The sequence below is a fragment of the Sceloporus undulatus genome, chromosome 6 (genome assembly GCF_019175285.1).
Source record: "Sceloporus undulatus isolate JIND9_A2432 ecotype Alabama chromosome 6, SceUnd_v1.1, whole genome shotgun sequence".
Classification (NCBI taxonomy): domain Eukaryota; kingdom Metazoa; phylum Chordata; class Lepidosauria; order Squamata; family Phrynosomatidae; genus Sceloporus; species Sceloporus undulatus.
The window spans coordinates 125425763-125448924 of record NC_056527.1 but is presented as its reverse complement, the minus strand read 5'-3'; the positions used below and the strand labels follow the sequence as shown (position 1 = coordinate 125448924).

Genomic DNA, 23162 nt, shown 5'->3' with positions numbered 1-23162 from the left:
GTAGACTGTACTACTTCAGATTGCAGTTGCTCTGTTAAATAAGACACATACACAGTTTCTTCTCTTAAAAGAACTAGCACATCAAGGAGGGATGTTCTAGCAAAGTTCCCCCATTATTTGGCTACTTTCTTAACAAAGTATAATGGAGCATTAAAAATGGATTTTCACAGCTAATGTCCAAAACAGCTCTATCACATCAGGCCTTAACATATTGTGATGCATGTGTCAATCTACCATTAGAACAGAGGTAGAGAACACGTGGGTCTCCAGGTGAAGCTGGACTGCAATTCCCAACATCCTCTGTCAGCATAAGCAATGGCAAAGTATACTGTGAGTTGCAGTTCAGAAGCTAGAAGGCCACACATTTCCCATCCTTGAGAATTCAGTCCCTAACACACTATGCTCCTGTTAACTTCTCTCTTTCAACTTCTCTCTGAGAGACCTATGGTCCAGATTTGTTCCCCCGACTGCATCCACATTGTTCAAACGCATAAAAAACATAAATATATACCATCGAAACATTGCGGCAAATCTGTTTTGAAGACTGCCACCTCTGAAGGTCACATGCCAAACAACTGATATTAAGACAAACATGTTCACCTTGAAATATCACACTTTTCTTTCCAAAACAATTCCAAAAGGTCTGGATGAATGCCAGGGCCTTTTATTAAAAAGGGGGGAACAAATAAATAAATCAAAAGAAATACATGCAACAAATTATCAGTTAAGTAAACAAACAAGGAATGGCCAAAGCAAGGGAGCAATTAAACTCAATGTTTACCAGAAACCACAAAATCTTCAATTGCTCCTTAATAGGGTGGATCAAGTAGTACCTGTGTATTATCAGTTAGAAATAGAAGACCTCTGTAGGCTACACCTGAAACATCCAATTCTGATAAGCAACAGTTATTTGAGGGGTAAGGGCATGCTTAACCCATGAGACTGGTCCCCATGCAGTTTCCTCAGATGATGAAATACACACCACTCAATTTAGACAAGGAATGATTTAAGCACAGCTTAGGACATTATCAACTCAATAGCATGAAATGCCATGCTCCAGCACTGCAGTTCCAATTCAGCTCTAGGCAAATCCAGTTATGCTTTGAGTGCAGAGGCCAGAGAGACTTCCATATAGCACAACACACTCCAGACCCACCCTCCACAAACACAAACCCTTTTGCACCACACCAAGACAGCCCAGCGCATGCAAGTCCAGTGTACATCTCCCATGCTTCTACTTAAGTTTTTCCAATCAGTCAAGGAATCTGATCTCTGAAATACCACTCTGTGGGAGGGGAAAAAAACGGAAGGGGAAAGGGTTTATGAGAGAAGAAGGGAATTGCACAGAGGCTTCTCACTCTATGTAGGATCCGAGAACAATGCTTGTGTGTGTCAGGAAATGGAATCCAATCTCCATTCTGCCATGCCATAAGCCTTCTGACACTGCAACCGTGGCAAGACTGGACTGAGCCCCAAATGTGTTTAAGTAACTGCATTTCCTCAAGTCCTCTACAAGCTTGGAAATGCTAAATTTTTGAAAAAGGAGGTCCCTTTGACAGCATATTCTCCAGCTAGATTTTCAATCACAAACCATCAGAGTTGGCTGTCTGGAAGGATTTCTCAAGAGACTGTCTCCAACTGCAGGAAAGCTAATGGTAACCCTCAGTGATAGATGACCCATACAACCTGGCACCACCAAGAGAAACATAATGGAAGACCACATTCAGAATTTATCATTTGGACTCCAAAATCAAGGATGAGTTGACCCAGTGACTTCAATCTCAGTAATACTGAAGATCTAAAGGTTCCTGTGGCAACATGGCAATCATAAGGTATAGCCATGGGGACCCTGAGCTTGTGGGAAGAAACCATGAAGGAGAATCTGAATTTAAAATAAGGCATCTCAAAACAGAGTACAACACAACACCTGGGAGCAAGCACACATATTTTAAAAAGGAAAAAAAAATCCTTCAATTCCAAAATGGAGTAAGAATATTCAAACCCCAAAACAAGATGGGATACATCCCACCAACCCATTAACTCCCCATGGACTGAAACCTTAGCAGCACAGTTTTGACCTTCCTCTAATTGGAAAGGAGGCTAAAAACAGGTTTGGTCTTGGATCATTATTCCCTTGTTCCCTTTAAAATCAGGCGATTGCAGATCCAGTTTTTATCCAGTTTTAGTCGCCTTATTTTCCTTCCTTCAACAACTAAATCTAAACTTTCATTTACTGAAGCAGCTCCCAAGAATTCACTTTATCCCCCTTTAGAAGACAATGGAAAGTGGGGAAAAGAAAAGAAATGAAAAGAATATGATGGTAACATAAACCAAATTCTACATTTCAGTGTTTGCCTTTTTCCCCACATCTCCCATTGTGTCAAAAACAGGGGGTTGGTTCCCAAATGTGTATAAATTGGCGGATGAGTAGGTTCTGTGAAAACACTAGGGAAAAGGAGATCGACAACAAAAGGGGTGGGGGAGAACTGGACTGAGGCCTCCACCTGGCCTTACCCCATCGGTTGCCGCCGTAACCATCACAGGCTCTAAAAGAAGCAAAAAAAGGTCTCAACTGCCCCACCCTCTCCCGTGACCTTAGCGGACACTTTCTTCCCGCCCGCGCCCAATCTTTTTTAACCCAAGCTGGGTGATTTGGCACGGCCTCCGGGTGGCGCCACTATGCGCTGGTGTAGTACGGCGTGGGATATTATCATCAATCTGTGCACCTGCAAAAGAGGGAAGAGAGAAAAAAAAAGAGAGGGACAATAAGCATGGTGAAAAACGGAAACAGTGTTTACAAACATCACTGAACCCTAAGAGTAAATTCTAGATTTTTCCAACACATAAAAGTTCAATCTGGGGCCCATCTGTGTAGTAAGTCTGAGCTATCATAGAATGTATTTTCTCCTAATTGCTTTATTTACCCTAACCTACATCAAATGGAACAAAAGAGAATCCACACCTTTCAAGAAAAGGGTATTGCTTTACCTATTGTTAGAAACGCAATACCATCTTAGAAGACACAGGTCTTTTCTAAGACGATGTCAGTTCTTCTAAATTCTTGGAACTGCGTACAAAGAACAGTTGTTTGTGTGTTGTTGCTCTGTGTACTCAATTCCATCCTGCCTCCCTTCCAGCAAAGCTTATGAAGCACTGCTATGGCTTTAAATGGACCAGGAAGAGTGGAGCTGACAGAGCAATAGGGATTGTCTTTGTTCCACCCACTGAAGTTTTCTAGAAAGAGGGGAAGGAACACAGTAACGCTCCTCATTGGTATTAGAGGTTTTGTCAATATATAGAGAATTGGCAGTTGGAAGTGAACTTAGTCTCCACTACTCAGCTACCTCCCTCCGTAGCCACTTAATGGCCATAGCAGTGCCCCAAAGGGGCTACTACCAAGACAGGTTTCAGATGAAACAAGGTGCTAGTGAATGGCATGCTTCTGGCCTAGATCTCAGCATAAAAGTCCCCATAATTTACTTCTTCTGAAGGAAAGCAATACAGTACTGAGGGACAGAAACTGAACACCCAAGGATACTTAGATATGAATTTGTCCTGTAAAGCTAATCTATTCACCTCTCTCTGCCCAACCTCCTGAAATAGCAAGTGGACTTAAAGTTTCCCTCTCCTTTTTGCTTTTTCTTCCGCCCCACAGACTACCACCTCACCACTAAATGTATGGGAAGGACACCAGCACCCTGGACAAAGATAAAGAAAAAGCTTCACCATAATATTTAGCCTCACAAGGGTATGTACCAGACAAGCTAAATCCAGACTGGTGCAGGTTCCTAACAGGGGGCCTGCTGTTTTGCAGGAGATGTCTTGGCCGAAGAGGCTGGGGTGACAGTTTTTTCGGTGTCACTGGAAACTTCGCAGACTGGTCCATCAAAGGCCGACGAGGAACACCTCTCAGCTCAGCCAGTAAAGGGAAGCAGAGGAAAGAATGTAAGAGAGCTGTGCCATTCAACGGTCTATGTTTGTATGTAGTTCCATTTGTCTGTAGAGTTTAGTTCGATTTATGCCCTCCACATATTTGGTGCCAAAATATGGAGTGCTGGACAGAGACCTAGAGGCATAAAATTCTCTGGGTGACTTTGACCAGTCAATCACTTTCTCGTTTATCTCAAATGTCGGTTTATGAAGATAAACAGGGAAAAGGGAAGACGCTATACCATAATCTTACCTGGAGTCCAGGTGGAACTAAATGTAACCAAAAATGTTCACTAGAGGATTGTTCACTAAGGTCTGTTACAGACAGCCAAATAAAGCTGCTTCGAGTCACAGGGGAGGTATGGTGTTTCAATGATGCATGCGTCCTAAGAGTCCAGAAGCCACACCAAAGCCACGCTCCAGGGCTGGAGCGTGGCTTGGGTGCGACTCTGAAACTCTTGGGACACATGCATCATTGAAACACCATACCGCCACTGTGACTTGAAGCAGCTTTATTTGGCTGTCGTAACAGGCCTAAGTTTCCTTCGTGAAGGGTACAACACATAATTTTAGCCATTTCCTTCTCACTGGGCGAAAGTGTTCGAAAATCACAGTGTTTGAAGACTATTCGCAATTTGGGTGTTATTCTGCACAAAATTCATAGGTAGTGGTTTTGCACAGAAAAATAGCATTTTCTGCACAGGGAACAACATCTTATGTGTAGAAAATTGAATTTCTGCCAACAAAATGCTGTTTCCCGCACAGAGAGTGCGCTGTTTTCAGTGCAGAAAAAATGTGAGCAAATTTTGTACTGAATAAGTCCTGAACTGCGAATATTTGCAACAGTCCAGGATTCTTCTCATCAGGATTTCTCAACACTCAAAAACCATGTTTCTCAACCATGTTTTGAAGGCGCAGCTATTTAGTCTGCCTCTTCATCCAAAGAGCTACTACAGGAGGCACAGATTAGACTTGCAGAATCTTCAAATAATCATTTGCAATTAATTTGGAAATTATATTAAAGTCTGCATCAAACTAGGCAGAAGTACACAGGCTGGTTTGGTTTAGAAGTATGTCCTCTGTGTTCAACAGGATTTACATGCCTAGCAAATACAGCTAACGATTGTAGACCCAATGCTTCCAAATGCTTCAAGTCCAAACTATGTATGATCCAATCCCTCATGAATCAAATGTTCTTAATGTTCAGGAACATCTTCATGATGGAACCAACACTTTTTCATTGCAGTATTCATGAGTTAACCACTACCTGTGGATTTTGTGCAGAATAACACCTGAATTGTGAATAGCCTTCAAAATTGTGATTAAATGGAACAGGGTTATTTTATCCAGCAGAGGGCAGTGTCTAAATAGATACATTTTGGCTTACGTCTGTTTTTCTTCCTCTATTGCTGGAAAAGAGCTAGCCAAGATAAACAATTCCACCATTGTGCTCTGTTGACGCCCAGTGATTATACTATATCTATGTTGATTTACAACTGAATTTGGCTCTGAAATAAGAAAATCAATCCCTAGGGTTTTCTTTGCGGTTAGGTAGTGGTGGTATTTTTGTAATTTCCTTTGTTTCTGGCTGAGACCTGTTTGCTAAAGCAGCATCTCTAGCAAAAGACAGTGTGGTCTAGACAACCTTATACCTCCCCATCTATTCCAATTTGGCACGGATAGTTCCAACAAATCCTCTGTCATCCCACTTTTTCACATGCTTTTAAAATGTCCCAGTTTCTCTCTCTTTTCCTCTTACTTTCCCTCTTGCCCTCAGCTTATTTTGACTGGTGTGCAGTGAGTTCAAAGAGCAATAGCAGTTTCTACTCAGTTAACTTAGTTGGTGGAGAGGATGAGGCAGGATCTTGACCTTCCCAATAGGCTTAGGAAAAAGTGAACTGCTGCAGCCTCTCTTAGCCTTTATGTTTTTCATTATTAATAAACTCTGTCATCTTGACCACAGTCTAATGTTGTGTTGCTACATGTGTCCCAGTTTTATCCTCTGTGTAATGTTGGAAGATATGCATCTTATTGAAACTGAAACTTGAATAGCAGTGGTGTTTATTCAAATTGTACAGATAAATTACAGGTTATTCTTTTGGCTAAAGCATTTTTGTCTGCATTTTTCCATGCAACTTCTCCCATGTACCTTCCGAATCTGGGTGATGCCACATTAAATGTGGCATTACCCATTAAATTAAATGTGAATTCACTAGATCTCCTACCCATTCCTAGCCCCTTGCCTTTGCAGCCTGCCACCTAGCCGCTAAACTAGAGAGCAATGTGATATGTATGCACTGCTGTTTGTTATTAGACAGGATGAAGCTGAACACTTTTCCCAAGGCACACAGTGAGGCTACCAATGTTCATTCTCAAGAGACACTCATCAGTTATGTACTCACCCTGCTCCTTGCTTTGATGCGCTTGTAAACAAAGTCAGGGAAGGGTTTCCTGGCAATATATCGTCCAGAGCCCTCAGTTGCATGGAGATTACCATCTTCAAGCACTATTTTCCCTTGGCTGATCACCACCAATGGTGACCCACGGCATTCCATGCCTTCAAAGATATTGTATTCCACAGACTATAAGGGAAAGGATGGGTTAGACTCATTGTATAACAAGCCCCACGAAAAATCCCAAACCAAGAGGAAGTGCTGCTGTCAGAAAGAATAACTAGCTTGATGTCCTGCGGCATGGAATCTGATTATATCTGAGGGGTGTGTTTGTGTGTGAAAGTGGTAAGTAGCAAGCAGCTACTCAGGCTGTTTCTTCTGGCCTTTCTCCTATGTCCCTCTAAAACAGGGAAAGGATACAGTTGACTGCAATTCCCATCATTTCCTGGCCAGGGCTGATGGCAACTGCAGTCCAACAAGACCCAAAGGGCCACATGCTCCACCCCTGCTTTAAACCCAGCAATTTCTCCCCTGCTCTAAATCTAGCAATTAAAGGTTCATGGGAAACTGAAACATCTATTCCCAGGGAGGTTACCTAATGTATCTCAACTTGCTATTCTATCCTGGTCTTTTCCCATTTATCTATTCAGAAATGTCTGTCCACTGGAGCCAAGTAAACAGTCTAATCACTCCTTAGTCAGAGATGCAAAGAATTACAAAACAGTGGAACGCAAGTCTAAGATGTTCTCTGCACTCTACAAATAAACATTTTCATTTACATAAGTGAAGTGTGCATCCAATTTATATTTAAAAAACATAGATCTTTGTCTCAGTCAACAGAATTTTGCAAGTTCTAACTTTATCCTCAGATCCTATGGAATGCAATATGGGGAGTTAAATGTTTTTTGCTAAGATGCAGACATTTTCCAGGCAATCCTAAAGCAGAAATTCTCACTTAACTAAAAGCAAAACAAAACTCCTTTTGAATTTCTCCTTCACTTACACAAACAAGCAATCAAAGGAGTTAGAAAGCACTGAAAAATACTCCAACCCCCTGCCAATGTGGAAAATCCATTGTTAGACTTGAATCTTGTGCTTCATGAGACAAAAACTTCCAGGGAAGTCGCTTACTATGTTATGAGTCTTGGCTGAAATTGTCTTGACACTGTCTGGGTCCCAGATAACCAGGTCAGCATCAGAGCCCACTGCAATGCGCCCTTTTCGTGGATACAGGTTGAAGATCTTGGCTGCAGTGGTGCTGGTGACAGCCACAAACTGGTTTTCATCCATCTTCCCAGTAACCTAGCAACAACAACGACAGTTGTTTTACCAAATGAGAAAACCTGATAGAAAACAAATCCCCAAAAATAATGTCAAACACAACATTACGTGTTGCCAAAATACAGAGTGATGTTCCAAGAACTAGACTGTTGGGATCCTCTCCTGAATTTTTAGATTTTTGTCAAGTGTTGCTGTTATCAGTCAAGGGAAAATATGTTATCAAGATAACATCTTTATTAGCTGCTGTATCTCATACAAACAACAGGGACGCATTAAAAATATAATGGAAAATTATGGTTTCTGCTTCCTGAACAAGTTGTTTTGATCCTTTATATCTCCATGCTTTGGCAACTGAGAGGAGACAGAATTTTCTTATTCCAGTTTCAAATGACCCTCAGGTTCATGTTATGGGCTAATAGTAAAAATGTGGCTTGTCAAACAATGGTTTCAGAACAAACCAAGATCTGAAGCCTGCATTGCATTCTGACTTGTTCTCATCAACAAACCACAGTTCCCCATGTCTGGACATAATTAAGGGAAATATTCAATTACTAAGACCTCCAGACTGATTTAGGCTGAATGCTGTAGATTCATGTCCCTGTCTAAAAATAAATAAATAAATAAATCTGCCCAGTATTCATACTAATTTCCAAAAGACTCTTGGATCGGCATGAAAAATCTACTAATATCAGTAGGATGGGTTGTCTGTGTAAATTGTGTTCTGCCAACCCTGAAAGCAACACACCACAGCTTTATCCCAGATGATGGACATCCTTTCCTCAGTTCCATTGGTTCCTTCAGGGATCAGAGTGAAGTTGTCCTTCCCAACAGCTTTCTGGGCCGTGTTGAAGGTACAGTGGCCACTGCCAGTAACCTGGAGATCTCCACTAAAAGCATAAAACAAGAGGTGTACAGTTACTGTAAGCCCACACCAAGCTGCCACCACAGGACTCCCTTGGAACTTGGTTATTGGAAATGACCGCATAAAACAAGCCATATTAAGGCCTTCAAATTATTGACACAATAAAAGCTCGTCTATTTAAAGCTGGTCCTTTGTTCAGAGCCAAGTGAGTTTGAAAGCAACTTGGGGAATCAAAGAGTTGGAAGGATCCCTGTGGACCATGAGATCCAACCCTTTGTTCAGTGCAGGATCTCCAGCTAAAGCATCCTCAGCAGGTAGGTATCCAATCTCTTTTTGAAGGCATCTAAGGAAGGACACACCACTACCTCTCTAGGCAATTGGTTCCATTGCTGAACTGCTCACTATGAAGAGGTCCATAAAACACTTCCCAGGGACATACTTCCAGTATGGAATCCAGAGTAATTTAAGTGCAGAACATACTAATCCAAACAAATGGTCCTCTTACTCACCAAGACAGCAGAGAGTTGAGGAAATCTGGAGTAGTTGGGTCAGGGCTCAGTGGTGGGGAGGTGACAAAAGCAGCTGCTTTGGCCCAGTTTTTACTCCAGTAGTGTGATCCATCTGTGCCCAAGCTTGCCGTGATGGGCTCTCCATAAACCACAGTGCCTGCAGATTGGAACAAAATTTAGAATCATCCATGCCGTCATATTTCTGAGCTTTATCCATGGCTGTGAAAGCTGGAGGGTGAAGAAAGCTGATTTGAAAAATCATGCTGGAAGAGAGTTCTGCAGATATCATGGGCTACCAGAAAGACAAATCAATGGGCCCGTGAGCAAATCAAGCCAAAATGGCTAAACTAGAAGCCAAAATGACTAAATTGGGGCTCATTGTAAGAATATTATGGCTTGTTGGAAAAGACAATAATGCTCAGTAAAATTGAAGGCAGTGGGAAAAGAATAAAAACGTATTACAGGTGGATAGACTCAGTCAAAGAAGCCATGACCCTAAGGCCTGAGCAGGGCTGTTGAGGACAGGGACTCTTGGACGTCTCTTAACACCTTTCCTGGTGAAGAAACCAGTGGAGCTTTGAAAGCCTGCAACATGTATATTGCACATTTTGGTTAGCCCAATAAAGGTATCACTGTTTTGTGGATTTTGAATGTTATACTTTGCTATATGGCCAACACAGCTACCCTTGGATATGTTATCTAACTCATAGGGTCACTGCAAGTCAAAGAAAATAAAGACAATTAACAACACCAATAGTGCTATAAATCATTATTGGATTTAAGAAGCAAAGCACTTTTCTCGTCTTGGAAACAAAGAGGAATGTGAAGAAAACTCTTTCTATTGAAGAAAAGGTCTGAAAGGACACAAATGTGAATCCAGACTATTAGTCCATCTAGCAAGGCATGGACAAAGGATGGACTGCCAGAGCTCCGCCATGGTCCCTTACACCTGTCACATCCAAAAATATGGAGGTGTAAAACAACCAACTGCACCTACCACAGAAGTGTCTGATGGACCTGATTTGCCATTTAATGCTATCTCAGCCCCCCTCCAAGCTGTTCCAAGATTCAAATAGTCTTTAAACAAAGGAAGTAACCAAGAGAATTGGAAAAATCGGAATATGCACCTCGCCCCAAAATGAACTGCTCTCATATCCTCTCTCAGTTTACAAAAGGCACATTTGACTTCTTTGTGGTGCACATTTCAGGATGGAGTCATTTACTAGTTGCGTAGCAACTCTCAATGTTTTCCTGCACTTTGAAACAGGAAGCACAAATGGAGAAGAATTGCAGGTGCAAAGGCAGAAAGTTAAATAGGAAGAGTTGTTTTTTTTAAAAAAATGGCTTTGAAAACACTGGACACACAGATGAGGGTAATGGATAAAGTGCTTGGTTTGTGTCAGTTTGGTATGGATGGGGAACAACTTGGGCTCAATCTAAAAATTTTACTGAGTGATCTGAGGCCAATCATTATCTCTCGCTTGACCAACCTCACAGATTTACCATACTACAAGAAAAAGTAATCAGCGATCCCCTTATTGGCCAACTGAAATGTGCAATATACTTGTTGCAAGCTTTGAAAGTTCCATATTGTGCATTTCAGTTGGCCAATAAAGGTATCTGATGGATTTTTGTTTGCATTTGTTAAATGGCCAACACAGCTACCTCTAAATGTTTTCTGTACAAGTGTACAAGTTTTCTGAAAAGATGTAAACCATTTAAGCCACTCAAGCTTCTTCGATGCAAAGGAAAGGTGTCAGTCCAAAATAAAACATACGGACAGTCTGCATATGAGTTGGATATGGCCAAAGCCCCAATGGAATGACAGCTTTATGTGAGCAATTAGACTGAGACATGCTTGGGAAATATACAAATGACTCAAGAATGAAAGGGCAACAGAGCAACATCCTTAACTTTCTCACAAACTTCTCCCTTAAGCAAAAAGGAGCAGTGCTCACAAAAGGGCAGTACACTGGGGATTAAAGGGCATCATTTTGTCTACACAGCTGGTACTACTGTTGTTGCTTCCTGCTTGATTTATTTCCTGCGTAGCTGTTGTCATTTCATTTGTTTCCACTTAAATGGGATACGACTCAGGACTCATTTTGTAGCCAAAGAGCAGGAATGTTTCATGGCCACAAGATAAGCTATGATCCTGTGGATGTTGCTGTACTACCCCTTCCATCATCTCAGATTACTGCTTATGCTGTCTTGAGTTAATGGCAGTTGGAGTTCAAAACCATCTAGAAGGTCACAGGTTACCCTATCCCTGCACAAAGATCTCTTAAACCCATTTGTGGGTCCAGGGTTCACAGTGCACCCGCATCGGGATTTCAATGGCACATGCATCCATGGCATGCGCACTGTTCCACGCATCATGCACAAGCCCCATTATTTTCAATGGGGCTCAAGCATATGCGCTTTTTGCCTTATGTGGGGGGGGGGGTCCGGAACGGATCCCCCACGTAAGTCAAGGGTACACCGTGTAACGGTCATATAGTCTTAGCAGTGGTATCTTTTAGGCAACACAACATTACAGCGGGATTTGTGCCCCCAGGAGTTTTTAGGAAACATGTGCTGCCAAGATGTTGATACTCCCTTGGAGACAGAAAAGTGATCTCATTAATTTGGGTTTATTTGGACTCCATCACACCCGATCCAAATTCTCCATGCATAGAGAGAGAGAAGGGGGGGCACTTTCAGCTTAAAACACACACAACTCAGAAATGCTTAAAATAGAAACTAATAAGGGCTTAAGCAAAAGAGAAAGAAAGAGAAAGGAAATAGGAGCTTTTGATGCTATTTGCACAGCAATTCCCTGAAGGCTAAAATTTAGAGAAAACATCAAATGAAAAAGAATACTCTACTGAAGGCTGCTCATCTGGCCCAGAGTAAACCTCATGCCAGCGTTTATCTAGTAGAAACAAATTTCAACCTTAAATCATCGCGTTCTGACTTACAGTGACCCTAAGGTGAACCCATCACAGGGTTTCCTGAGGCTGAGAGAGTGTGACTCACCCAAGGTCACCCAGTGGGTTTCCAAGACTGAACTGGAAACTGGACCCTGATCTCCAGAGTCATATTTTCAACACTCAAAGACAATGGCTTTGTGTGTAGCAGTGCTTAAATATAAATGTGTGTGTTAAAACAGGATGGCCGAGGTGATGCTGTATGGACATCAGCATTGGAATAGATTGGGCCTTTTTCATTTGATGAAGGAAGAAATCCAACTTTAGGTGAATTGTACTCGAATAAATTCTACACCTGCTGCTGTGCAACTGATGGATTAACTTGTCTAACTCCATGTTTCTAGTTCCCTTCCTACAGTTTATTGGTTCACCAGACACCTCTCTACATATTGCCTTCCAGGTGCCCCTGTGTTACTTTCTGTACTCCAAACTGGTCCTGCTTGCTTGCTACAGCCCACAGCTACCTGTTTGAGTGTCCCTTATCCAAAATGCTTGGGACCAGAAGTGTTTCAGAGTCTGGAATATTTACATATACACAATTAGATATCTTGGAGATGTGACCCAAGTCTAAATGGGAGATTCATTTATGTTTCGTATACACTTTATATGATAGCCTGTTTTATACACAATATTTTAAAATAATTTTGTGCACAAAACCAAGTCTCAAACTGCAAAAACTTTGTTAGACCAGGGTCCTTCTTATCAGTATTTCTCAACACTCAACAACCACGTTTTGGACCATTTTGCAAATATCTTTGAATATTCTTCCCATCCCTAACCAAAACATTGTTTCTTTTCAACTGCTAAAGTCATCCAGAAAAACAACTTTATTTCTGGGCAGATGAAAGGCTGAAGAGATGTGGGAGACAAATGCAACAGAGGGGGCTGAATTTGGTGGGACGATAAAAGAGAGCTGAGAAGCAAAGGGAAGATGTGATTGAAGATAAATGCTTGGCCGCCCTTTATTATTTGCAAACAAGTGTTGCCACGGCTACTGTGCCTTAGTAGCAGAACAAAAAGGAGAAAGAGGAAACTTAGCTTTAGAAAGCCAATGTCCCAAGATGTTGTCTGGAGCTGTGGAACAAGTCCCATGCAAACAATCAATTGCTCCGAAAGTTAAAATCCAGATTTACAGAGAATGCAAACATAGCCAAGAGGGAGCCGTATGACACTGGCAAGGAAACAAGAGTGGAAGAATGAACAAGAATTTTCCACCCAGCTGCTATTCATAGGACTTACCCTTTTTCCTGGCCTGGGCAATAACTTCCGCTGCACTTTTGCTCATCACCTTGGTGATGTACAGTGGGCAGTTGGTTTGGTTCGCAATGGTGATCGCTCGGTTCACAGCTTCGGCTTCGACCTAATGTGGGGCCACAGAGCTTTATTAGCAAAGAGAATACTTTCCCCCCCACTTCAAACTCTCATGGCATTTCCCTTTTGAGAATGATCTTCTAAATGGAATTAACAGCAGTACGTAACCATTATGTAAAATAGCCCTGCTCTCTGCAACTCAGTAGGCTGTGCATGAGTTTGGACTCCGTCAACAGGCTACTAATCCTGAATCCTGCTGGTGCCCTATGCTAGTAGTTGTATTTGTTCCAAGGTTGTGAAGAAAAGCAGACAAAATCTGCTGGTTTTGAACAGCTTATTTCTCCGGTGCCATATTTCCTTTATGATTGCTGCAGCAAAAGCCCTTTTGTTCCTCCAGTCACAACTACACTGGCCCCACCTACACAAACAGCAGGGTTCCAGGCTTAGAAAATTGTCTACGTGTTTAGAATACTCATTTTTAAAAACTAGTCTAAATTAGTCTACATGTTTAAACTACTCCTTATTCCAGTCAAATAAAATGTGACCTGGTCACACGCAATTTGCAGGAGTTCAGGCTTTTTGCAAGGGGCAGGTGATCCCTTAAACTCTGTGAAAAAAGGCTTCGTGCTTTATACCAGAGTATCCGCTGTAATCTGCAGAAACGCACATTATCACACATCTGGCCATCCATTTGCTGGACATGCATTCAGACAGCTGTGCATTTTCATCAGAGGGAAGCTGAACGGATGTGAAGAGATGCAAATTTGCACAGGCAAGTGAAGACAACCAACTGTCAATGCGAATGTATGAAAATGCACACCAATTCACTATAGTACACTTACTTAAGTTATACTGGCTTAATGTATACTAGGAACGTAGTCGCTCTAGCTTAGAACCTAATTACTCAAGATCAGACACCTAGTCTGACATCGTGAGAGTAAATCATGTATATGGAAAGTTTCCCTACAGAAATGGTTAGATGCCTTTTATCTGAAGTGGATCTTATTTCTGTATTCAATTCAGCTCAAGGTTGCAGACATATTCAGATTAAGACCTTTACATTTAGGCAGGCCTTTGGTTGATTTTAATCATATGGCAGAAAAGCATTCCAAGTGATGTACTCTGTTTTTATTCTGTATGCTTTAATTGTGCTTTAAATGTATTTTGAAATATGGTTTTAACTACACAACCAAGGTTTTTTAAAAAAACTTTTAATAGTACATTTTAAGATAAAGTTTTATTTTAAATGTTGTAAGCTGATAAAATAATTTTTAAAAAAGATATTACATTGATCCTGGAGGTAACATAAAATTAGCACAAGTTGCAACCATCAACAGTCTTACCCTCAACAATGTCTTGTTAAAATCTGCCTTGCAAATACTATCATTTTCAGTATGCACTGTGTAAAACATAATTCTTCCCACCGTTCAGTTTTACTAGATAACCCCCAGAATTCTAGTATTATGAGAGAGGAAGAAAAACATTTCATTGTCCACACCATAAATAATTCTATTAAATTCCTCATTATTTCCTTCCCCGCTCCAAATCAGAAAAGCCTCTCAGGCTGCTGAAAGCTCCCACCCATTCCAAAAAAAGTAAATAAAAAGCTAAGACCACATTAAACATTGCTGTAGCCTTTTCCATGTGGGCAGGCAGGGAGACATGGCTGTAAAATGTCACCTTTCAAGTCTCTGGGCAACTGTGCGCTGCTGTTCCAGCCTGGTCGAACTTAGTCACAGCTCCCAAGTTGGCAAAAATATGTTAACCCACTTGGTACCAGGACTCCTGTGTCTCTTTTATCTATCTCTGTGTGCTGTCACTTTCCCCCCAGTTTTCCCAAGCTATAAAACTGGAGTGGGAATTGTTCAGCCCTCCAGATGTTGCTGAACTACAACTGCCAGAACCACTTACTGCTGACTGTTATGGCCACTGGAAGCTGTAATACAGCAATATCTGGTGTACTGCATGATTCCCAGCCCTGCTATCCAGAACTCCCAGCTACCATTTTTTACTTCTCATTTGTTAAATTAATATCTCACCTTTCAACCAGTGAGTTCAAAGCAGCACACCCAGCTCTTTTCCCTCCTACTTAAGCCACACAACAACCTTCTGAGGTAGGTCAGGCTGAGAAAAAGTGATGCACCCAAGGTTGCCTTAGTGAGTTTCATGACTAATGGGGATTTGCACCTCTATCACCCAAGTCTTAGTAAAACACCAAAAACTAGCCCACACTGGCTGTCATATCTAGCACTGAACCTTGAGGAAACTAAGCAAAACTACCTGAGCCTCTGCTATCTTCTATAGTGGCTGACTTTTCTCATTCTCTGTGATACAGAAGTGAATTCCATATGCTCCATGTACCAGATCTGGGAGGTATGAAGTAGTGACACCTGAAACATTTCCTTAGGGAAAACATAAAATTGGAAGAGACCACAAGAGCCATCTAGTCCAAGCCCCTGCCATATAGGAATGCACAACCAAAGCATTTCCAACAAATTGCCATCCAATCTCTGTTTAAAAATCTCCAAAGAAGGAGACAGCATCACTCTCCAAAGCAGTGTGTTCCACTGTTGAATAGCATTTACCATCAGAAGGTTCTTGCTAATGTTTAAGTGGAATCACTTTTGCTCCATGTTTTAGTCTCTGGAGCAGCAGGAAAAAAGCTTTCTCCATCCTCAATATGACATCCCTTCAAATATTTAAATATGTCTATCAGGTCACCCCTTAGCTTTCTCTTCTCCAGGCTAAACATACCCAGCTCCCTAAGCTGCTCCCTAAGGAAAATTGACTCGACGATTTCATTTCTAATATCACAACCATGACTTGCCTCTCCTATTCCTTTTTTCCTAATCATCGAGTCATAGATTCATAGAGTTGGAAGAGGCCTCATGGGCCATCAAATCCAATTCCCTGCTCAGTGCAGGATCTCCAGATAAAACATTCCCAACGCAAGTGAAAGACCAAACAAAACCTTTGACAATACTCACTTCTTCAGGCCTGCTCAGAACATGCCCTTCAGGGCCAGTGATTCCCAATTCCAAGATCCTCTGCTGTTCCTAAAGAAGAAGAAAAAGGAACAGAACTGACATTATCTTACTATCAAGCGTATGAGATAGTCAATTGAGACAGTCCTGGTTTCCACCTAAACTCCAAAGACATGCAATCTCTCTATGTGACCAACTTACTATATGCAACCGCTGACAGGCCTGTGTCTTGTTTTAAGCCTTGTTTTTTAAATTTTAGCAATTTTGCCCAATTTCCTCATAGAAGATCTACATTGTCTTTCATTAGAAATGAGAAAAAATATATCAATTGGATCAAAATGGAACAGTCAATCAGAAAGGCAACACATCCGAGGAATGCAACCAATACCAAAAATCACGAGCAAATCCTTTTATACCAAAATCTATTTTTATCACTCTCACCCCTTGCACAAAATGTCTTAATTTCAGCAGTCTAGAAACTAGTTTTTTGTTTTATTTTGTTTTTGGCTATTGTTAAACCGAGCCATAGTTTGTGGGTCAGAAACCCTTCCATATCCATTCTACATCAACCAGAGAGATCTTTCATCTTTTCCTCTCATTGTCAATGTCTAAAACCAATGTTCCTTGGGAAAAACTTCTTTTTTCTCATGCAAGTATCTTAACAAAGTATCAAAGGTGTTGAAAATCAACCAACACAACTTAAAAAGATACCTCAGCAATGATGTCACCATTCTCAGCATGGACTTGAGCAATGGCACCAATGTCGCGGATCACGCTCAAGACCTCATATATCTAAAGAGAAAGAAAAACATGTCGTTTCTCCAGAGCAACAATTTCAGTTTGATTATTCTCTTTTTAAAGAACCCACCCTCCTCTTAAACATTAAAATCTGCCTTGGACTCAGAGAATTTATTCTTACTGGGAATGTCCAGAAATTAGTACAAAAATTCTGTAAAAAGTGAGACAGGTTAGAGGTGCATATGGCTCCCAGGGACTTTTTCTTTAAGGCTACCAGGGCAACACCCTAAAAAAAAGGGAGTGCTTTGCCCAAATTGCCTCCCTACATATTCTAGATGGCACAGCAGGGCAATTTCATCATGTTTTGCTCCCCGGGCTGGTTTAAATCTTGCTATTTTCATTGTTGTCGTATCCCTTCAAGTCACTTCCAACTTATGACAAAAAAGGTGGAGGGACAATCTTATTCTTGACAGTGAAATGACTTGAGCAAGCTCTGTGCTTGAGAATCTATTAGGCCAAAGTACCTGGGAATCTGTTAGCTGAAAGTGATCCTTGAAGGCCATGTATACCAAGAAAGAATTCACTCCTATCAGATAGAGGGAAAGAAAGAAAGATTTTTAACCAGTATGCAAAGCCCAATTATTTGTGTAGAATTACAATATTGGGTCACATCTAACACAACTGTATCATTCCACTCTACCACATCTCTAACATGCAGCTGTTCTGGATGCTACAAAAAAAGTGATGTCAGAATAAGCACACAATCCATCAGTAACTTCTCTTGTGCAAACACCATATTACAATCTTGCTGCCTAGAGATGGATCTCATCTTCAAATTCAAACCTATCCTTTCACAACCAATATAGGCACATCAGGAATGGTCCTACCATTACAGGCAGAGTGAGGCAACCACCACAAGCAGCAGATTCTGGGGTGCAGGAGCGAACAATTCCCAGCCATTCACTGTGCATTCCATTTAACCTGTTCTGCCACCTCTAAACCAGCTGGGGCTATCATATATGTCAGAGAAGCCCATCCCATTGTCAGGGGGCTATACAGTGGGCCCTAAAGGGCTATACAGATTCCTGGCCAGATCAGGGCTGCGGCAATCTCAAGCCACCGATCCAGCCTCTGGAGAGCAAAAAAAGGAGCCACAAAAAGCAGCTCCTTTTTGTGCTCTCCAAAGGGCGCCACAGTCATGGCGGCGCAGTTCTATGGCACCCCTTTGGCACTGCATCATTTGGACGCAGTGTTGGAGGTGCATTGTGATAGTGCGCGCCATCTGGACCAGCACGCACCAAAATGGTGCCATGGGACCAAGTTAGGGCAAGCATCATTGGGACACTGCGCCCTAACTCCACCCACAGGTCTGCGCTTTTTGATAGTCTGTATAGGGCCTAAGATTCTCTAGGTCCTCCAGTGCAACTCTATGGTCACCTTTCAGCAGAACTGTCAAACTTACCATGATCTTTGATCAATGCTTCCATCTCCTCCTGAACTCCTTTATGCCACTCTGTGATATCCACATGCAAAGAGTAGTCACAGCAGGATTTGCTGTCTGCCCATTCTCGCCACTGGTCAAATGCAGCGAGCAAACTGGTGCCAGGCTCAGGAACGACATGGTCAACTGAAGACATAAAAATAAAAGGCACATGATGGGTAATTAATGCATTTTCTTTAAGGATCATGGAATCTATTGTTCATTTAGCAGTAAATTATACTTGCATCTCCCAAATTCCAGTTCAGTTGTCTAACATCAAGAACACACTGAATTTCCCAGTGTGATAAAGAAGGAAGGTGCTTTGTATGCTATCTAGTCATACCACCTGCTGAATCCAAAAAATCCAAACTTATATCACCTGCATAAAGGGTTATTGTGTCTCATATTGGAAACCTCCACCAGGAAAGAATCCATCTCTGTAAATGGTTTCAATGCTTACTAGAAAGACATGGCTCTTAATCTTCAACAAAATCTCCTTCCCTAAGGCAGTATAGAATACATCTTTGACCCTTTTCTTTATGGCAAACCAGCTATATAAAAAGTATTCTCATTTCCCCACTCAGACGTCTCTACTCCAGGTACAGTTACTGCAGTTTGATACCAATTTAAATGTCATGGATCCATCCTATCCTGTGATTTGCAATCTGGTGCAGTACTTAGAATTTACTCCTGGAGGGCTCTAAGTTCAGAATTTTCTCCCAGAGTGCTCAAAGTTCCTGAATAGCAAAGCCCAGGAGTCTACAGGAGAAAGCCATGACAGTTAAAGTAGTACCAGATTGCTACAACTGTATAGAGAGAACAGAGCTCCGGATAAACACAGTGAGTCCCTTTTCTTCCTTATCCCAGCAGATTTCTTTTTTAAATTACACTATTTCATGCTTTCATTAATAACACTCAATTTTGCTTACAATATTTTAAAATCCTAAACCAAACCAAGCCAGAACACCCAATCAATAGCAGATATTAAAGTATCAGGGGAAAATACCCCCAACATACAAAGTGAACCAAGCCACAGATTTGAAAGGGGAGAGCAACACATATACAATCAAATGTACCCTCTTCCAGAGATCTGGCTCAACATTCAATGATCAGAAGCAATCTGACATAATATGCAAAACTAGGCCACTGCCAGAACATGCAGTCCCACTTTCCAACACTGTACAAATCAAAAATGTCATATTTAGGCCATGGATTAAATCCAACTTTGGAGGATCTAGGGCCAATTACCTTCACAGACCCCACTGTAGGCCATACTCTGCTTCTACTATGACACTGAAATCTGGTGGCAAACTGTGCCACTGAATTTCACTGGAAAGTCACAAAATACCATTTAAACAAGTGGCTCCTTACTCATTTCAAGATCTTTGGGAGAGTGAGTCATTGCCACCAACATTTCAAATTTGCGCTACAATTCAGGGCAGAAGTACAGCCTTTAATGCCAACATATTACCCATCCCTCTTTAGGGCCCTTTCTGATTAGGAAAACTGGAACACCAATACAGTATCTACATTTCTGAATACTCATGATGCTGAAAATGATTCATTCCCCATTTCAAGCCCCTGGGTTCAACAAAGCAGAGCCCACATGTGAAAGAAAAGCACATTCTTTACATTACTCATAGAAAATAAGTGCAGACTATTCTCTCCAGATTCTGAACATTACACTAGAATGAATTATGAGGATCAGAATGAAGAAGTGGTTGTGGCAATGGCTGAGGAAGTTGGCTTCAGAATAAAACACATGGGTGCATGAAAGCAACGCTGTCAACACATCTTCTGCAATTCCTTTTCAGCTCTTTTGACAGTTCGAGGCTGTGCTAAGCCAAGGCTGGCACCATTTATTAATTCTCATCTGGAAGCTGCAAGCTGTTGATGATAAATAACCTGCCGTGTGAAAAATAGCTGAAATTCAACATTACAGAATGGCAACCCCATTAACTTCCACACTGGTAGAATTCAGAGCACAGCTGTGTTAGTCTTGAATATCCATATACAAAGACTAACTATGCAAAACTAGTTGTATCATAAGCTTTCGTAGACTTGGTCTACATTCTCAGTATCTAAAGTAGTATCTGAAGAAGTAGAATAAGGCCCTGGATAGACTGGCAAAAAGTGCCAACCTGTGGGCGGAGTCTGGGTTGAGCGTCCTCATGCTCAGCGCCCTAACACCATTGCCAGGGTGCCATTTTGGTGCATGCCATTCCACATGGTGCATGCCATGATGACACACACCTGGCGCTGCGTCCAAATGTCACAGCACCAAATGGGCATCATCACAACGGTGGCTATGACGCCCTTCGAGGGCACAAAAAGGAGCCATTTTTTCCAGCTCCTTTTTGTGCTCTACAGAGACCAGATCAGTGCCATGGCATGCGGTTGCTGTGGCACCAATCTAGCCGAGTAAAGGGGCGGCTGCATGTCACACCAAAGGGGTGGTCTGTGTAGCCCCTCTTTCTTTGAAAGCTTGTGCTACAACTTCTTTTGCACAGTTAATCTCAAAGTGCTACACAATACCATTTCAGTGTTGTCAGAGAGCTATTTTCCTGTAGCTAGAAACATTACAACAGGCATCTACAAAGAACTCCATAGGTCCTCAACCAAACCCTGCAGATGACATCCTTTCAGGATGTCATGCTATAGGAAAGTAGCTGGACACATCCCTGCTGATCTCCAACACCATGAAAGTGGCCAGGAAAATCATCAAGGTTGGATTCTGTTCCAAGCACAGTGACTAAAATCTCCCCTCCCTTGAACCGACATTGTAAGCAATGCAAATGGGGTTTGCATTGCTTCCAAAGCAGGTTGCTGGGGAATTTAGTCACTGTGTGGTTGGAACAGAATCCAGCCTCCACAATGACAAACAAATAGGTATGATAGCAAATATCTAACTTACACCACTGTGCTTTACTAACAGGATTCCATCCATTGCCTTTCCCATTCCCTTCACATTATGTGTCTCATTTTAAAAAAGAGAAGAAAAGAAAAGGTGGCGAGAGGACATACGGCCTACTAATATTGCAGAGAACTGTAGAAGATTAGATGCTATTGTAATTATTTTATTTCTTTGCTTAGGAAGAGAGAGGAATACACAAATGACCAAGTTGAAAGAACCCTTTCATAAAACACCAGCCATTCACAAAGGAAGAATGTGACCTCTAAGAATACAATTTGATCAAGAAGCTGGCGAAAGAACAGCAAGTCATCTGAGGCATTCTTACGAAAGAAGCGACTTTTATCACAAGCACAAGCACAGATATCTTGCCTTTCAGGCCCTAGGGAGATCCATTGAGGAAAAAATCTATTACCAGGGTCAGAAATCATAAGGATGTTGTTAACTACAGCTCCCAACATTGGTTATATTGGCTAGGGCTGTTGGGAGTTGGAGTCCAACAATATAAGGAGAGCCATGTCATTTCCACCCTCACATTACTTAAAATAACCATCAATCAGATTGATACCATCAACAAGATATCACACCATAACAACAAAAGAAAGGGGGAAGGAAAGCCATACACATACACACACAAAAAAGAACGACAGTGGCCCAAAAGGGGGCCACTGCAATTGTACCAATTGCACCAGATGGCTTGAAAAACCCCATATGTTCCCTAAAACAATCATTGGTTGCTTTGCATGTATCTAGAGATGACAGATGGTCCCCTGGATATATATGAACTATCTCTACAGGAATCTCCAAATTAGCCAGTCATTTCCCCTTGCAGTGATGGTTTTCTTTGCTTCCTATGCAAAGCAGGAACCCCAACTAACTGTATTTGAAAGGATGGTGGAGTTTTCACCAGGGGCCTTTTCATTGTAGACAATTATGGCTCTATGCTTCACTTGGAGAACCACTAGAACTCTACCACAGTTTCAATTTGTGCCTGATACAAAGTGCATCTAACTGGCCTGCATGATTTTATAGACAAAGCTAAGCTTTACTTGTCTGGGTATGGGCACAGACATGGATGTTCAATGAGAATTGTTTTGTGTGAGCTTGTTTTTTCCAAAGGTATATGTTGTTGAAACGTACATAGAGCTTTGTGCCATTTTTTTCCTCCAAAACCCACTCAAAATGTACACACATCCCAGGCAAGAGGCACTCTCTGCTGCTGCCAGAAATCAATATTTCTGCACAGGAACACGAATGCAGTGAATCTATTCTCCCTCTGTAATGATAAATATGAAAGCGTATTAAAAAAAATGTGTACCCAAAATGTACCCAAAGGACAAGGAGAGGCCTTTTAGGGATAAACTGACACTGACAGATAAGCAATGTCCAGGGGAGAAACCATTTTTACCACTTCCTCCTATTCTGCAGTCCTGCCTTTTCTCCTTCTCCCTCTCCCTGCCCCACCTTTGAAATATTCCAGCTTTTGCTTTACATATCCACTTTTTCCTGACAAAGCTATTAACAGACCTTAGAGAATATACATATTCCATATATATATATATATATATATATACACACACACACACACACACACACACAAACACACACACTCACACAAACACACACACACACACACACACATACAATGCAGAGACAGAAACAGTGAAAGAGAGAGAGAGAGATTTTGCTACTCATTAAAATCATACCAAAAATTTCCTTCATCGATTTATTTAGGGGATGACACTAACAAGAGCAAATTGCTTAATGCTTATTAAGCATTAAGCATTAAGATTA

General features: G+C 41.5%; 1 protein-coding gene across 1 annotated transcript in view; it reads right to left on the bottom strand.

Annotated features, from left to right (window-relative positions):
* Positions 1–2633: 2633 nt before the first annotated feature.
* Positions 2634–23162, bottom strand: part of DPYSL2 (dihydropyrimidinase like 2) — a 52517-nt gene continuing 31988 nt past the window's right edge. Inside the window, 12 exon segments of the mRNA XM_042476820.1 lie at positions 2634–2687; positions 2689–2726; positions 3757–3922; positions 6333–6512; positions 7455–7625; positions 8350–8491; positions 8976–9132; positions 13184–13304; positions 16243–16311; positions 16951–17031; positions 17502–17563; positions 18440–18604. Coding sequence (XP_042332754.1) covers positions 2634–2687; positions 2689–2726; positions 3757–3922; positions 6333–6512; positions 7455–7625; positions 8350–8491; positions 8976–9132; positions 13184–13304; positions 16243–16311; positions 16951–17031; positions 17502–17563; positions 18440–18604 — 1406 coding nt within the window.